The following is a 16,812-nucleotide window of genomic DNA, read 5'->3' on the forward strand; positions in this document are numbered from 1 at the left end:
CTATTTATGTATGTCTGAACCAGATATAGTGCTGCCTATGCTAGGTCCAGTTGAACTACACTAGGGCTTGGTACTAGCAACTCAAAGTCAGACCCAGGTCCAACCTGTTAATGACGCTATTTGACAGGCCTTAGACATGAATAATGTCAGCCAATCCCTAAGGTCTTTCGTCTTTGAGCCAACCCATGTGCGTAAACATGCGCAAGCATGAGCTCACACACATAGGGGTGTCAACCAAGCCCTATAAGGTCAGGGTTTGGTGATAAATAAGAAGGCCCAATTAGAATCCGGATCAGACCTAAAGGATATGATTAATATATGGAGCCGGATATGGTTTGTGAAATTTCATACCAGACCCAGGCCCAATCTGAGTCCCGGCTAAGATCTGTAATTTTTAATGTAAAAAAGATATTATTTTACCAGGTATGGTCCGGGTCTGGTTCATATAATCCTTATAGGATCAGGGTATGGTTTCTCTTATGGTGGTCTGAATGGACCCGAGTTGAGACCCAGTACCATCATCTCAAATCAGGTCTGGGTTTGGTTTTACCTGAGTCCAAACCAAACACGATCCTTATAGGATCAGGGTATGGTTTTGTATTTTCACGTCTTTTATGGATGCTAACTTAGTGCCATTTTTCACTCAACAGATAGGGATTTGTCAATGGGGAGAAGATTAACAGGTGATCACCTGATAATATTATACTTAAATCTTGTTCTTCAAGTTGTGGCTAAGAACTTTCACCATTGGCAGATTATATTATACTTAAAAATACAAGAGCACTTAAGATATCTTGTAAAATACTTTTTCACAACAATTCATAATTGGAATTTGGTCGCTCAAGCTCATCAGCAGGGGATGAAAGCCAAAGCTTGTAATGTTGGTCTTTTTTTTTTTGTGTGTGTGGTATGTGTGTGTGCGTTGCGGGGGGGGGGGGGGGGGGGGGGGTGCCCCATGGAATTCAAAGCCGAGACCCGTCGGGTATGACAGTGTGATCTTACCATCCTGCTATAACTCATGTTGTGTGCCAAATATAGTAAAGGTATCGCATATTTATAGCCGATTTATCACGATAAATAGGCAATTAGTGTTGAACCTGTATATTTCCTAAAATATCAACTAAAAATAGGTATTGTGATATATCACGATATATTTTGAGCTAATACCACGATATTTTGCCTTTTTATTCTGTTTTTTTGAGATTTCAATGTTCAAATGATGCAGATTAAGATACCTATTTATGAGGGATTCAGTTGGGGAAGTCCACCAATCCTCAAATTGCTTGACATTTTCTAACTCATTATATAGAAAGTTTTTTTTTTCTTCTAATTTTCCTTTATTATCTTGTTTTTTTCTAAGTTTTACGTTTCAATTAGACTGGTTGTGCTTGACTACTTGGAGAAGCTCATGTCTTAAATATCTCAATCTCCCTAGCAGTTGCCAAGCAATTTGACAATCCAAATCAATGGAAGGATTTGGAGCAACACATGCTATTTTCTTTAGTATTTTTTTCTTTAAAAAAAAATCTTCAGTAGGTTTGATCATTGATGTGGTAACAACTGGTAAGGGTGGTCTTAATCTATATAACTTATTTGTATGTAGATTATCTTAATTTTTTATATTATTCTTTAAGGTTTAATTAATGTTTTGCCACCAATAGAAATGATTTAATTACTCAAATTTATTGATTTATGGTTATATTTTAATAGTAGCAGGTTTCTGATAAATTAACGATATAAAAGCTATAAATAGCCGATACACGATATGAGTAGCAAACGATAAGTTGTCAATATATTAACGACCATGGTGGCAAAGGCAAACAGTCAAGTGATTAACCGATAAGTATGGAGCTATACATTTCACCTGAGAGCTATACATGTCTCTCAACCAATCCTAGCAATTATCACACACACGTGACACACACACACACACACACACACACACACACACACACACACACACACAACTATATTTCAAAATCCTTGAGATTGTTAAAACATACATGACTAGAAATAAGCCAAACAAAATAATAGTCAATCTCAAAAAAACATAGTCGATCGATCATGCGTAACTGGATGATTACCCTGCCGGATGATTACCCTGCCGGGTGCTTCTAACACACAAACCAACAATTACATAAACTATAATGATGCTTATTCCTATAGAAAAGACTCCAATGATGCTTAAATATATGTTTGGCTTTCAAAGAGGCTGCAACCAATTGAACATTGTAGTTAATCCAATGGCTAAGCACCATTTCTAGTCGGGGAACCAATAAATTATGTCAACCAGAAGGTGTTAAATCTGATGACAAGCAAAAGTTGAGCACACACACCACTGTCAAGTGCTCTGTGAACTGGAGTTGAGAAAGAAGGTACGATGCTTTTACTATAACTGAAAATATTTTACATCAAAAGGAAGAAAATATATATATATATATATATATATATATATATATATATATATATATATATATATATATTCTTCCCATGTACAGCCTTTGCATCTAAACAAAGCAAATACCAAAGCACGGCTATCAGTTTTCATTCAACTGTTTCCAACCTAACCTGCCCCAACCATCAATCTAGAGAGAGAGAGAGAGCCGTAGAAGAAGATGGTAAAGGAACAGAAGTGAAAAAATGGCAAAAGGGCCATAAGCTAATTATTTTATTGCCGCTTTGCTAATGTTTTCTTTAATCCTTTAATTATCTTCCCAAACCACATCAGGTTCATGATGGCCAACGCCAAAGGAACCAGAAATACCAGGCACAAAGCAAAGACAGAAATATGCTTGACCTGTCAAAAATAAAGAGGAACTTAATCAACAGAGTAAAGAAAACAAATGATAATGACAATGACCATGACTACAATTCTCAAACCTTTTTAGCAGATATTACCTGATCATAGTGCAAATAGATATGGTGATAAATGTAAACGAACAAAAGGATTCGATCTACCTGCAAATTTTTTATTTAATTCCATTGAGCCAAATGATGTACTAGTACTGGTGTAGAAATGGGGATGATTAAATGATTGCAAACATGGTGAAACCAAGAGATGAAGGCTTACCACTAAAATAATAACACTAAAGAGTATGGTCCTATAAAGTCTTTTTGCTATCATGTATGGTAAAAAGTTGTTCGGGGCAAGATGAGCACCATCAAATCTAATGCAGGTTCATGCTCAAAATCAGTCTCTCTCTCTCTCTCTCTCTCTCTCTCTATATATATATATATATATATATATATATAGGTGGTAGCTGCCTACCGCTACCCTACAAGGCTTTTGAAAGGTTTTTCCATGTTTTCCTTAAATCTGACAGTACAGATGTGCTTTACATGCTTGATTTTATAAGAAACGCGATTCTGAGGTAGATTTTTATAAGGTTTAAAAATAAAAAATCTAAAATTTTCATAAACATTCAAGGCTTAAAAAATCATACTCTTTTTATTGAAAAAAATATGATCCAAGTGTCTTTTCTTAGCAAATCAACCCTGCCGAACACATCTGAAGGGTCAGATTTGCGAAAAATAACATGAAAACACCCATCGCTCGCCTTAGGCAGTAGGCTAGAAAAGTGGCAGGTAGCTACCACTATATAGGGAAAATATTTGCTACTAACGAAGATAAGGAACTAATGAGCTAGAAATCATACGTGCAAATTATATCAACTCAATCTAACCATATAGATGTGTTCAACATAGTTTGTTTGCTAAGGATCAAGCCTTGGTTCATGCTTTTCTGTTGCAAAAAAGTGACTTTTTGAGCTATAAAATTTCGGCATATTGTGGGCTGTTGATTTTTGAACCTCTTTAAAAACCTATTTACTTGTCAAAATCACATGATTCAACACAAGTTTCTGTGAAAATATCTCAAAAATGAGATAAAGTGTGCGATAAGCACAACACCACCAATGTGCACAAATGCACAAGAACACTTAGAACAAATGTACACAAAGGTACAATAAAGAAACTCAAATGCACAAAGGCATACAAAATATAAAGAATTTTATTGAGAGGAATGGAGAACAAAAGCTCCAAGAAGTATCTTTTACAAAGGGGGAACTCCCCTATTTATAAGAGGAAAAGGATCCTTGGAGGGGCTCCACTAGCTGTTGGAGCCCCTCCAACGGTTAGAATTCTAACCGTTGGAGAGGCTCAACAGCTAGTGTTGAGCCCTCCAAGGTTGACTTTGAGTCAACAATCAAAAAGAAAAAGAAGAAAAGTAAAAAATACAAAAAGAATTACAACATATTCATAATTATGAATATGCGCAAAAGAGAAATGACTAAAATACCCTTGCTGGTTTTACAAGAAAAAGGAAACATATATATTTACATATATATATATATATATATATATAAAGATAGATACATATACATATATACATCATGTATATATGTATATGTATCTCTTTTTATATATATATGTAAATATTTACATAAAGAGAGATACATTTTAACACCCTCCCTCAAACTTAGGGCACAATGACCGAAAGTTTGCTAAGGAGAAAGTTGAATCTTGGAGAGCAAAGTGCCTTGGTGAAGAAATCTGCCAACTGATATTCTGAAGTTACATAAGGAAGATCGATGACTTTTTGTAGATAGGCCTCTCGGACATAATGGCAGTCCATCTCAATATGCTTTGTCCGCTCATGAAACATGTGATTCTTAGCAATATAGATTGCACTCTTATTATCACAACACAACTTTGTGGGTTCTTGAATTGGAATCCCCATGTCTTGCAGCAACTGATGAATCCAGACAATCTCCATAGTTGTAGACGCCATGGCTCGATATTCTGCTTCGGTGGATAATAGAGACACCTTCTGTTGTTTCTTACATCTCCATGAGATCAGGGATTCACCTAAAAAAATGCAAAAGCCTGTAGTGGAGTGACGATTATTTGGTTCACCTCCCCAATCAGAGTCAGTATATGCAATTAAATTCAACTCAGAAGATGAGGAAAGGAAAACTCCCATGTTTAAAGTTCCCTTTAAGTATCTGACAACTCGGAGAACGACACTCATATGAACGGATGTAGGAGCATGCTGAAATTGGCTTGCAGTATGCATGGCATGAGAGATGTCCGGCCTTGTGATGCTAAGATATATTAGAGATCCCACAAGTTGTCGGTAGGGGGTAGGATCCTCCAAAGGTTTCCCATCATCAATCTTCATTTTTGATCCCACAATTTCAGGGGTCTCACAGATTTTATCATCAGTAATACCTGATCTGTCAAGAATCTCACAGGCAAGTTTAGTTTGAGACAAAAAATAGCCTCTATGAGAGTAGGCTACCTCGATACCAAGAAAGTAAGTCAGATACCCCAGGTCTGACATTTCAAACCTTTCTTTTAAAGTGGGTTTAATGTTTCTGATGCCCTTTATGTCACTACCTGTTATCAACATATCATCAACATACAACAGTAAAATCACAATTCCTGCATCAGACTTTTTGACGAACAAAGCAGTGTCAGTGTAGCATGAGGAAAAACCATTTTGAACCATCACATCATTAAATCGATCATACCAAGCCTTAGGGGCTTGTTTTAAATCATAAAGCGTTTTTTGCAAACGAAGGACTTTCCCCTTTGGTACGTTCATACCAGGAGGAGCATCCATGTAAACTTCTTCATTAAGGTCCCCATTTAGAAATGCATTTTTAACATCCATTTGGTAAATATTCCATTTTTTAATAGATGCAATGGTGATCAAACACCTTACAGTAACCATTCGTGCAACAGGAGCAAAGGTTTCTTCGTAATCGATGTCGTATTCTTGACTATATCCTTTTGCGACAAGACGGGCTTTATATCTTTCGAGAGTGCCATCACTCTTGGTTTTGACTTTAAAAACCCATCTACATCCTATTGTTTTCTTTCCTTCTGGAAGACATTGAAAAACCCACGTTTTGGCTTTGTTGAGGGCTCTAAGTTCGTTGTCCATGGCATCCCTCCATTCTATTATTTCCTTAGCTTCTTTAAAATTTCTAGGTTCTTGATATGAGTGAATGTCACTAAGACATGCCCTATGCTTTGGAGAAAAAGACTCATAGGATATAAATCTAGAAGGATTTTTCCTAGATCTTTCAGTTCTTCGAGAGTTGTTGGAAGATTCACTAAGGTCACTATATTTTTCTATTGCACTTCTAAAAGTGCTTTTATCTCTATGAGTATAGGTAATTGGTTCATTTATCATTTCTTCTTCATCATGAATGGTTTGAGGAATACTTTCACTTATATCCTCATTCTCATTTAATTCATCATCACTAAAAAAATCTTCATTTCTAGATAATAGTTCAAACAAAAAAGAATAATCGGCATTATCTTCATGAGTTTTGTGTTCTTCAAAACCACTTATGTTTTCTAAAAAGGTTACATTTCTTGAAACATATAGTTTATCATTCTTAGTATCATAACACCTAAAACCTTTTTGGGTTTCCGAATATCCTAAAAACGCACAAGGAATAGCTTTGGGAGATAATTTATCATTCTTATCGGTGAGAACAAAACATTTACAACCAAAAATTCTTAACCTATTGTAATCGGGTTCTTTTTTATACAAGATTTCATATGGAGATATTTGATTCAAGTTTTTGGATAGAAGTCGGTTGATGAGATAAACCGATGCAAGAGCCGCTTTGGCCCAAAATCTTTTTGGAATTTTTTGAGAAATTAACAAAGTTCTTGTAGTTTCAATTATGTGTCTATGTTTTCGTTCGGCCAACCCATTTTGTTGCGGAGTTTTGGGACAAGACCTTTGATGAACAATCCCATTATTTTCAATATAACTTTTGAAATCATTTGAGAGATATTCTCCTCCGGAATCAGTTCTAAGAATTTGTAATTTACTATTGAATTGATTTTGTATTAACATGTGAAAAACCTTAAAAGTAGAGAAAACCTAATGTTTATGTTTGAGGAAGTATATCCAACTATACCTTGAAAAATCATCCACATAAATAACATAATACGAAAAACCTCCCTTAGACACAACGAGTGCCGGTCCCCAAACATCCGAATGCACAATTTCGAAAGGCTTAGTTGAAAACATAGTTCTTTGTCCAAAAGGTAAGCTTCTCATTTTACCAAGAATACAATCATTACAATTGAAATTGTCTTTACATAAGGTTTTAGCAAAATGTAAATACGAAAGCTTGACAATATTTGGATGCCCAAGACGTTTATGCCAAACATTTATATCCTTATGTTGGGCAACATTACAAAAAGAGGTTTTTGGAATTTGAAGAAATTCCATGAGATAAAGATCTCCCTTCCTAGAGCCTTCCCCAATTAACTTCCCGGACCGGCGATCCTGTATCCAACATTTATTTGATGAGAATTTGATATCACACCCATGATCCGATAGTTGAGAGACGGAAAGCAAATTTAAATTTAGTTTTGGTATAAATCTAACTTTTGGAATAAAAAAACCTTGTCTTTCAAAATCACCAATTCCTTTTATTTCAAGAGAAGCCCCATCCGCGGTGGAGACAAAAGAGGGTGACAAATTTTTTGAGTATTTAGAAAGTGAAAAAACATTTGGAGTCATATGAAAGGATGCACCCGAGTCTAAGAGCCAAAGAGTCTTACCGGGAGGAGAGAAGGTGGTCATGGCGGCTCCGGAAACGGATCCCTTGAGGAGTGGTTGAAGAGCTTCCATGATTTGATTGAGAGACAAAGTAGCATGATTGGAAGTAGAAGGACCTTCCTCCTTGGTTGATTGGAAAGTAGTAGACATAGCCACCATCTTCTTCCATTTAGGGCATACCGGTTTAATGTGACTCGGTTCTTTGCAAAAATGGCATATGATCTTACTATAATCTCTTCTTCCATAATGCCCACCATTTTCTCTTCCTCCTTGATTTTTGTTAAAATGAGGGGGTTTATAGGTTTTAACATTGTTCCCCGGTCTTGAGACGGCATAAGCACCCTCATCCTCATCTTTAGAGGGAACGGCCAACACACTTAGATTGGTTTTATTTATTCCCAATCTAGTTTCTTCTCCACTTAATTTGGTAAGCACATCTTCCAAAGGAAGGGAAGAGAAAGAAGATAAGAGAGAGGATCTAGTTTGTTCAAACTCGGGTCTAAGCCCATTTAAAAAGTTAAAGAAATGATCCTCTTCTAGTTGTTTGGCCCTTAATTCAATAGCCTCACCACTCCATTTAGGTTCTTGGAGGGCAAGCTCATCCCAAATAGTGGATAACTCGGCGAAGTACTCTCTAACGGACATTTCTCCTTGTTGAAGGGTTAAAGTCTTCTTTTGGAGATAGTATTTATGAGACAAATCTCTTGAAGTATACATTCTTTCAAGATATTCCCATACTTGATATGCCTTTTTGAACTTAAGAATGTTGGCATTAATTTTGGTCTCAACCGAAGAGAAGAACCATGAGAGTATTTTGTAATTTTTCATTTCCCACTCTTCATGCTTCTTATTGTAATCTTCAAAAGCCTTTTCTCTTTCTTCTCCCTCAAGAACCTTGATCTCCTCTCTCTCAAGGGTAGTAATTTTTGGTTCGGGTTCGGGAATAGTTCCTTGAACATATCCCCAAAGACCCTTTCCTTTTATATGGGCCTCCATATTCCCGGCCCATACATGATAATTCGTTCCATTCAATTTGAAGTCAAGAGAAGTGAGAATCCTTTTCGCCCGTTAGAGAGGATACAAAGAGAAATAAATGCGTACCACAATGCGAAATGAGTCCCTTCTTGATGTAGGAAGCTTCTAAAATATAGAATGAAGAGCCGAGTCTTCACTCCAACCACCACAACTTAATGGCATGCTTTACGAGGTACTCCAACGAAGAGAGAAAAAAGCACGATCTTCTTTTCCTTCAAGCCTAGCTCTGATACCATGTGAAAATATCTCAAAAATGAGATAAAGTGTGCGATAAGCACAACACCACCAATGTGCACAAATGCACAAGAACACTTAGAACAAATGTACACAAAGGTACAATAAAGAAACTCAAATGCACAAAGGCATACAAAATATAAAGAATTTTATTGAGAGGAATGGAGAACAAAAGCTCCAAGAAGTATCTTTTACAAAGGGGGAACTCCCCTATTTATAAGAGGAAAAGGAGCCTTGGAGGGGCTCAACAGCTAGTGTTGAGCCCTCCAAGGTTGACTTTGAGTCAACAATCAAAAAGAAAAAAAAGAAGAAAAGTAAAAAATACAAAAAGAATTACAACATATTCATAATTATGAATATGCGCAAAAGAGAAATGACTAAAATACCCTTGCTGGTTTTACAAGAAAAAGGAAATATATATATTTACATATATATATATATAAAGATAGATACATATACATATATACATCATGTATATATGTATATGTATCTCTTTTTATATATATATGTAAATATATTTACATAAAGAGAGAGACATTTTAACAGTTTCCTACTAAACAAACCATGTAGATCAGATCCGTAACATTTGATCTACAAAAAATTGGTAATTTTTTAAGAAAATAGTGATTTATACTCATTAGTTCCTTACCTTCGTTGGTAGCCAATATTTACCTATATATATATATATGCATCAAGTGAGCAAAAAAATTAAAGAATTGCCATACCAGCCATGTGAAAAACAATGTGATTCCATTCAGAAGGTATAGCCTTGACCGCTTCATACCTGCTGTGTCAAGATACCTTCACATTTGAAATGCAAGCCTTGTCAAACCAGAGAACCAAGAAAGCTTGTTAAAAGAAAGCAATGCAGAATTTCTTCAAGATTACCATCTCAAATTGACACAAGGAGTTGTCATTTCAGAGATGAGAACCATGAGTGTATATATCTGGCCTTCTCCCGAACACATAGAGTAAGCTACCGAAACCACAGAGAGCAAATGATGTACAATCTGAACATACAGTTAACTTGTCATTAAAACATTGAAATGTGAATATATTAATCTCTTTACAGGGACTGTTAACAAGAATTTCATCACATAAATAAACTAGTTTCTTTTGAATGAAAACTGAGTCATTCGATGAAAGTTTACTTGAACAGCTGTAAATTTCTCTGTTTCACCCCAAAAGACATGAAACCCACCAAGACAACACTTGGAAAATGAACACTTCTAACAAAAAGGATATAAAATTATTCCACAATATCAAAGGCTATGCCAAGCTTGGCTACAAAAATCTTTTAAATGAAAAAGCTTGACTTTGTACTGTTTCACTCAGTGATTAAGGTTTAACTCAGTGGGATTCACGTTCAAATAGCCAATAGCCAGGGCAAATAATTGCATGCATGGAGCATTTAAGATCTATGTCCAACAAAAACATAGAGAAAGAGCATAAACAATGGACTTACATACTCCATTCCACCCAGAGAAGGATATAACCAAATTATCATTCCTAGATCAGCGATGAAATAGCCAACTGATATCTGCAAAGAGGTACATGAGACTTCATCACAAAGATGAATATTAAACAATGTAGAAGATAGTTTGGCAAAAACCAAAGAACAAGAAATAAATCTAGAACATGATAAAAAATAAGAATTCAAAATCCTCAAATCATAGACATATAACCATAATAAAAATATATCAACTAAATACCTTCAAGTTTTAGCTTAACCGTACACATATCACTATATCAGATTAAAAACCAAAAAACACATGAAGCATATATCAGTGCATCTTAGATTGGTTAAAAGGACATATTATTCAATCTTCACGAAATGAACAAGAATGGGGACCTACCCCCAAAGCAAAAACAGAAATGGAGGATCTATGCAACATGATGAGGCCACCAGTTTCGCCATCAGAGAATAGATCTGAGAGGAACACTAGGTATACTGCCATGGTTGAGATAAAAATAGCATGAGCAGTTGAAATCCCCCTGAAGAGTATTTCAATAACAAATGAATTAGCAGGGAAAAAGTATAAGTATAAATGTGTGTGCATGTTCTGCATATATATGTACGTATGCATGTATATATTTATGATATATGGTATATTTATTGCCTATGCAAGCATACAATTATAAATGAGCAAGCTGAAAATGAAGATCGTCAATCATGCCAATAACACATTATAAAAATAAAAATAATGTTAAGCAAAATATAAGATTCAAGATCATAAAGGAAATATGGATGGAGGGGTGAATGAGGTAGCTGGATGGTTAGATTGCACTATCACAACCAAGGGGTCTGGGTTTGAATGCCAAAGGGATTATCCACCAGCTTGCCTATCGGAAATAAGGATGAAGTGATTGAGATGGTGTTGACCATTCTGCGTAAAAGTCGTGCCCTATCTGGCATTGGTTGTGTCATGACCATGGCCATTTGGCTTATGCAAGGTTAGGTACCCCAGTGAGAGCTATTTTCAATTATGCGTACCGGGCTGTGATCCATAGCAGCATGCTCTAGACTGGGGACTCGAATAATTTATATGATCCTACCACAACATGATAGGGTCTCTTAACATGATGAGAAGCAGGCTATGAGAAAATAATAGAACTATATTATGGTAGAGAGGACCCAAGAAAATCAGAACAAAAAAATTGATACAGCTATGTAATAGTAGAAAGAGAGGATGTTAAGAAAGTACTCTATAAGAAACTGATAGAGCTATGATAATAACTTTCCACATTGTTGAAAAGAAACATAAAATGCACATGCAATGAGTATTTACAAAAGCTACAATCAACTTTGAAATAACAAGATCTTTAAAGAAAACATATGAAGATGCAGTTCAAGCTGTCAAAATACAACAACAACAACTACGCCTTCATCCCAAAACAATTGGGGTCGGCGATATGAACCAAAAAAGAAAATCATTATGGGTCTTCCACATGAATCCTTATCCTCCAATCATTTCTATCCAATGCCATGTCCTCGGTGAGGTTCAAAGCATTCATATCCTTTCCTATCACCTCCATCCATGTCTTCCTAGGCCTACCCCGACCTCTTTTAACTAATATGTTTTCCCATTTCTCCATCCTTCTAACTGGAGCATCATTAGGCCTTCGCCGAATATGTCCAAACCACCGTAAACGATTCTCTCTCATCTTATTTTCAATGGGTGCAACGCCTACCTTCTTCCATATCTCCTCGTTCCGAATCTTCAAGCTGTCAAAATATTTTCTTAAAAACACATTTTTATCACCCCAATTGCTTGCCTGAGTCATTGAATGATAAAGGAATCATGAAAAACTCGCCAACATGCACCATATGTTTTCCACAAAAACACAGAAATAAACAAAAAATTGCATGATTATCAAGAATGAACCTAAAAGACTGCATGCAAAGAATCATGAAGAAAAAAAAATAGTACCTGTTGGCCCATTCAACACGTTGAACTTTTGCAAGACTAGCATAGCCCTTGTAATACCAAGAAGTGAAAAGCTGTGTAAGATCATATATCTGAAGAAAAATAAACATTTCAATAGTTAGCAAACAAAATGAACAACTAAAACCAGCAAGGGGCTATACACCAAATGCTAATGTTTTCATTTTCCCATGAACATAGCACATAATAATGAGATATTTGTTACAGTCCTCACAATGAATTGTTTAGATTACACATCAAGTGGAATTCTGGGGCTTCCTGATTCAGGTTAGACAATAAAGGAAGGGAAAAGTACAAATGTGGTATGTGGATCCAGACCAAGCAGATTCTATCCAGTTCCAGGATGTGATTATTCAACTAGCATAAAAAATTTCCCCCTACTAATATTTTTTAATGTCAGATTTTATATCGAAGGGATTGTTTAAAAGGAAAACACCATTAATTGAAAACCGTCATGACTAACTGCTCAAATCATCTTCTAAATTTAATAACTTGAATTTTTTCCTAGAAATGGTAGTGAATTCTATCCGATTGTCTCCATTTGCAACTGGCAAAGGTTTTCCAACGACTATTTTCTCCACAAGAGTTATGCACTTATTTTGCAGATAATATTTATCTCTATCATACGTAGAATTGCTATATGAGCACCCAAATTTTTGACCAGAGTTAAGTGTGCCTGCATTACAAGTTTACTACCCATAGTTGCCAGAATCGTGGGCATGTATGAGAAGAGATTCTTGAAAGAAAAGCGGCAATTCCAAACTAAAAGCAACAAAACTCAACTGCTTGAAAGAAAATAAAATCTGACTAATAACAATCCAAACCATAAAGAAATATATTCCAGGCCTACCCCTTCACAGTAAAATATTTAGAAAAAGTAACGCTAGTTCCTGAATGATGATAGATAAATTATTCCACTTAAATGCAGTAATGGTCTCAAGACACCTGTTGACCAATGCTCCTAAATTCTTCTGGCTCTTTGATTGTGCGTCTCATGAGCCCATAATATTGGACAAAAATTCAAAAAATAAAGGGTAAAACAAATGAACAATTTGCACACTTTCCTAACGGGATATATTTGGTGAAGCTTTGATATGATATCCTTTACCTGGTTGTAGCACAGGCTAACATGCATCCTATCTATACATGCTTATTTTAGAGCTTTTAGCATCATTGAAACTCTTTTTTAGTTTTTGTTTTTTTATATCATGTAAAATGATCATTCCTTTTCAGTAAGGAGCAAACTAAACCCGAATTATTAGTTATTTCTATTGCAAATGAGCTGCCAGTGTAGATGGAAATTATCCCTATCTAGTTGCCAACAAAAATGAAATACACAGCAACAAGTATACATTCAGCATGAAAGCAGAGTAATTAGACCTTTGATTTTGGGAAAACAACAACAACAAACAACAACAACTACGCCTTCATCCCAAAACAATTGGGGTCAGCGATATGAACCAAAAAAGAAATTCATTTTGGGTCTTCCACAAGAATCCTTTTCCTCCAATCATTTCTATCCAACGCCATGTCCTCGGTGAGGTTCAAAGCATTCATATCCTTGACATCATCCCTTTATCTTATGTGACAAATATCATATATACTTTGAAAAATATCATGATTTTAACATGATAGTTTCAGTAGCCAATATCTTACCAAAATAATGCAATATTTTGAAAAAACACCTATATTGGAAATATCACATTTTTAACATGATGTAACCCATTCATTAACGTGATAAAGAACTATTTTTGCATTTTTTATATTGTCCATAAGCTTATTTCTGTACATAATTTATATAACTTTATATACACCAATATTTTTCTGATATTTTCCTTAGAAATTTTTTATTCTTGAACATATCATAAGATTTTCCTAAGAATGACATTTGTCACTATGTCTTCATCCAAACATCTTTTTATATGACTTCCAAAATTTTGTTTATAAGACAAGCAATGACTACATATGACATTAAAAGAACATATCATTTGTATGAGTGCTTAATCTTCACCAGCATATAAATCCAGGTTTCATATATATTTTTTTATTTCAACAAAGGGACAATAATAACAAATTTTTAACACTTACACGAATAACCAATATCTAGTGATAACGAGTGAATAAATAATTTACAAATAATCTTGTAGCGTATTTATATTAAAATTAGTAAAGAGGTTTACCACTTTGCATAAGATGACTCCACCAATGACAGAAGTATATGGAATAAAAGTATCTGCTAGCAGATAGTCCTTAAGCAGCAACTTTGCTTGGTATTGATAAGACTTGATTGCCATAACTGACGTTTTAGAAATCTGCATCATTATGCATTCCTTGATCCATAAACTCCATCAGTATATCTACAAGTTTGAACATGGAAAAACACAAAACAAAATATTCTAAAACCTAGATACAATTAAAATCTGCCTAGACCTGTGCAAATTGGCCTTACAAACCCTCCAAGAATACAACTTTTTATGTTTATGAAATTTCAAGCATATACTATAAAAATGATTTTATTATATTTTTTTAGATCTTAGATATGATAAATTTCATCATCAGAAAATTAATATTCTTGGTACTTCATGCCCCAAAAGTTCATTAAGAAAGAAAAACTTCTAGCTGCATTAGTTTCACCACAATGGTTCCTTTCGTGTCACAAGTAAATTTTCTTCGACTCACCAAGTTCATGAGTGATCTTATAGTTTTTAGCTTGTATAAAAACTTATACAAATATTGGATATCATATAATACATGATCATGAAAATGACCAAGTAAAAAAAAAATTGTAAAATATGGGTTCGCACCAAACCCACAGGGGAGAAAATAACCACACAAGCACGAATTACAAAAGAGAATATACAATAGAAGCAAACCACAACCTTCCTCTGCCGCCCCCCGCCCCACCCCCCCCCCCCCCCCACCCCACCCACACACACACACACACAAAAAAAAAAACACCACCCAAGTAGAAAAATTCATGGTCAAGGCCCAAAAAGGAAACAATTTCCCGGGACATCTGCCAAACACCAGAAACGAGATACCCCAAAATGTTTTACGAACAGAAAACCATTGCCAGCCATCTGAAATCACAAAACTCACTGTTTCTGTGAAGACCCATCTTCAGAAAACCAGAGAAGAAGAGCCTCCAAGAACCAATCGCCACAGGATAAAGGCGGCAGAGAAGAGTATCCCACAAGGATGAGACCAACAAACCATGCATAAAAACGCTTGACACAAGAGGTTTCGTGACGAGAATGCAAACCATTCAGCAAGAATAAAAATTAAAAAGGACCAACTTGATTATGATATCGATTGAAAGCACACATCACATGAAAGGAAGGTAGGAAAGGGGTGGCGTGTACCTCTGGAGAGCCTCAATGCGTGCTTCTGGAGGCGTACGCTTGCATGGGACTCCTTCAAGAGCCGAAAGTTATAGGCATGGTAAGTTTCTGAACCAACCAAATGAGACGCCCCCGAGAAAAACGGACTCTCTCTGTCTCTCTGTCTCGTGTGGGATCATAGAGTTTAAAACGGTAAAAAAACGTCATCTATTTTCTCGTGAGAAATTAAAAACTTGTATTTTTCTTGAGTTTTGGGGCAAAATATAATTTAAAAAATAAAAAAGTATTTTTTACGGGTAAATACTGGCTACCCTCCGGGTTCCAAACCCGCTGGATAGAACTCATGGGGAAGATCATTTGGATCAAATCTGACCCATGGATCTGTTCACCCTGGTCAAAACAGTGACAGTCAATCTTTGGATCCCATTCTTTCGATATGAAATATGATTTTTTTTTTAAATTAAAAATTCGATACATTATAAGACGTTCATTTTTCAATCTCTGGAAAATCAAACATAAACATCAGAAAAACATGAGGGCTAGTTTCTGTTAAACCAAAGATATAGATCACATCTGGAGGGTCAAATGTGAAAAAATAAAAAATATCAAAAATTAAAAAATTTTAACTAGGGGTTTTGGAACTCACAAGGGCAGCAAACATTTCTCCAATTTGTACAAAAGAAAAAGTTAATTTCTGGTGATATTTGCCGATATTTACGTTTTTATCCACCAGGGAATTTCTCATGATTTTTTTTTTTTGCATTTTGAGAAAAATGCCGATATTTATAAGTGTCTGTATGATGTACAACACAAAATGGGCGGCCCAAAGCCCCAAAGCAATGTCATCAGTATCGGTGCGTATCGGCGATACGCGTGCAGAAATTTGATATGCTGTAGACCTGAATCAGCTATTTTTAATAAATGTAAAAAATACCAAAAATATTTTTTTGACATTATTTTAAATTTATTTTAATGGGTTTAACACGTGTCACATTATGAATGACATGTAATAATTTATTATTAGTTTTGGGTCGATACAGAACGATTCATATGGGCCGATGCAGCTGAATCGGTGGGCCAACGATTCAGGGCCGATACTGACAACATTGCCCCCCCCCCCCCCCCCAAAGGATTAAACAAGAAGATTTACCGATGATTTTGATAT

The 16,812-nt window shown here is 35.5% G+C and overlaps 1 protein-coding gene across 2 annotated transcripts; it reads right to left on the reverse strand.

Moving 5' to 3' along the window:
* Positions 1–2,537: 2,537 nt before the first annotated feature.
* LOC149834501 (uncharacterized) lies at positions 2,538–15,800 on the reverse strand. 2 transcript variants are annotated; one of them, XM_090010159.1, is made up of 9 exons: positions 15,669–15,800; positions 14,487–14,636; positions 12,292–12,338; positions 10,717–10,855; positions 10,326–10,400; positions 9,749–9,870; positions 9,586–9,661; positions 2,899–2,958; positions 2,538–2,797 (listed from the first exon to the last, which is right to left on the reverse strand). In XM_090010159.1, the coding sequence occupies exons 2-9, from the start codon at positions 14,625–14,627 to the stop codon at positions 2,669–2,671; spliced, it is 789 nt and encodes a 262-aa protein (XP_089866285.1). In that variant the 5' UTR covers positions 14,628–14,636; positions 15,669–15,800; the 3' UTR covers positions 2,538–2,668. The 2 variants fall into 2 exon arrangements, with proteins under 2 accessions (XP_089866285.1, XP_089866284.1); XM_090010158.1 differs by having other exon boundaries at positions 12,292–12,380.
* Between the last annotated feature and the right edge of the window lie 1,012 nt (positions 15,801–16,812).

The sequence above is a fragment of the Nuphar pumila genome, chromosome 6 (genome assembly GCF_984573655.1).
Source record: "Nuphar pumila chromosome 6, dmNupPumi1.hap1.1, whole genome shotgun sequence".
NCBI classification, from domain to species: domain Eukaryota; kingdom Viridiplantae; phylum Streptophyta; class Magnoliopsida; order Nymphaeales; family Nymphaeaceae; genus Nuphar; species Nuphar pumila.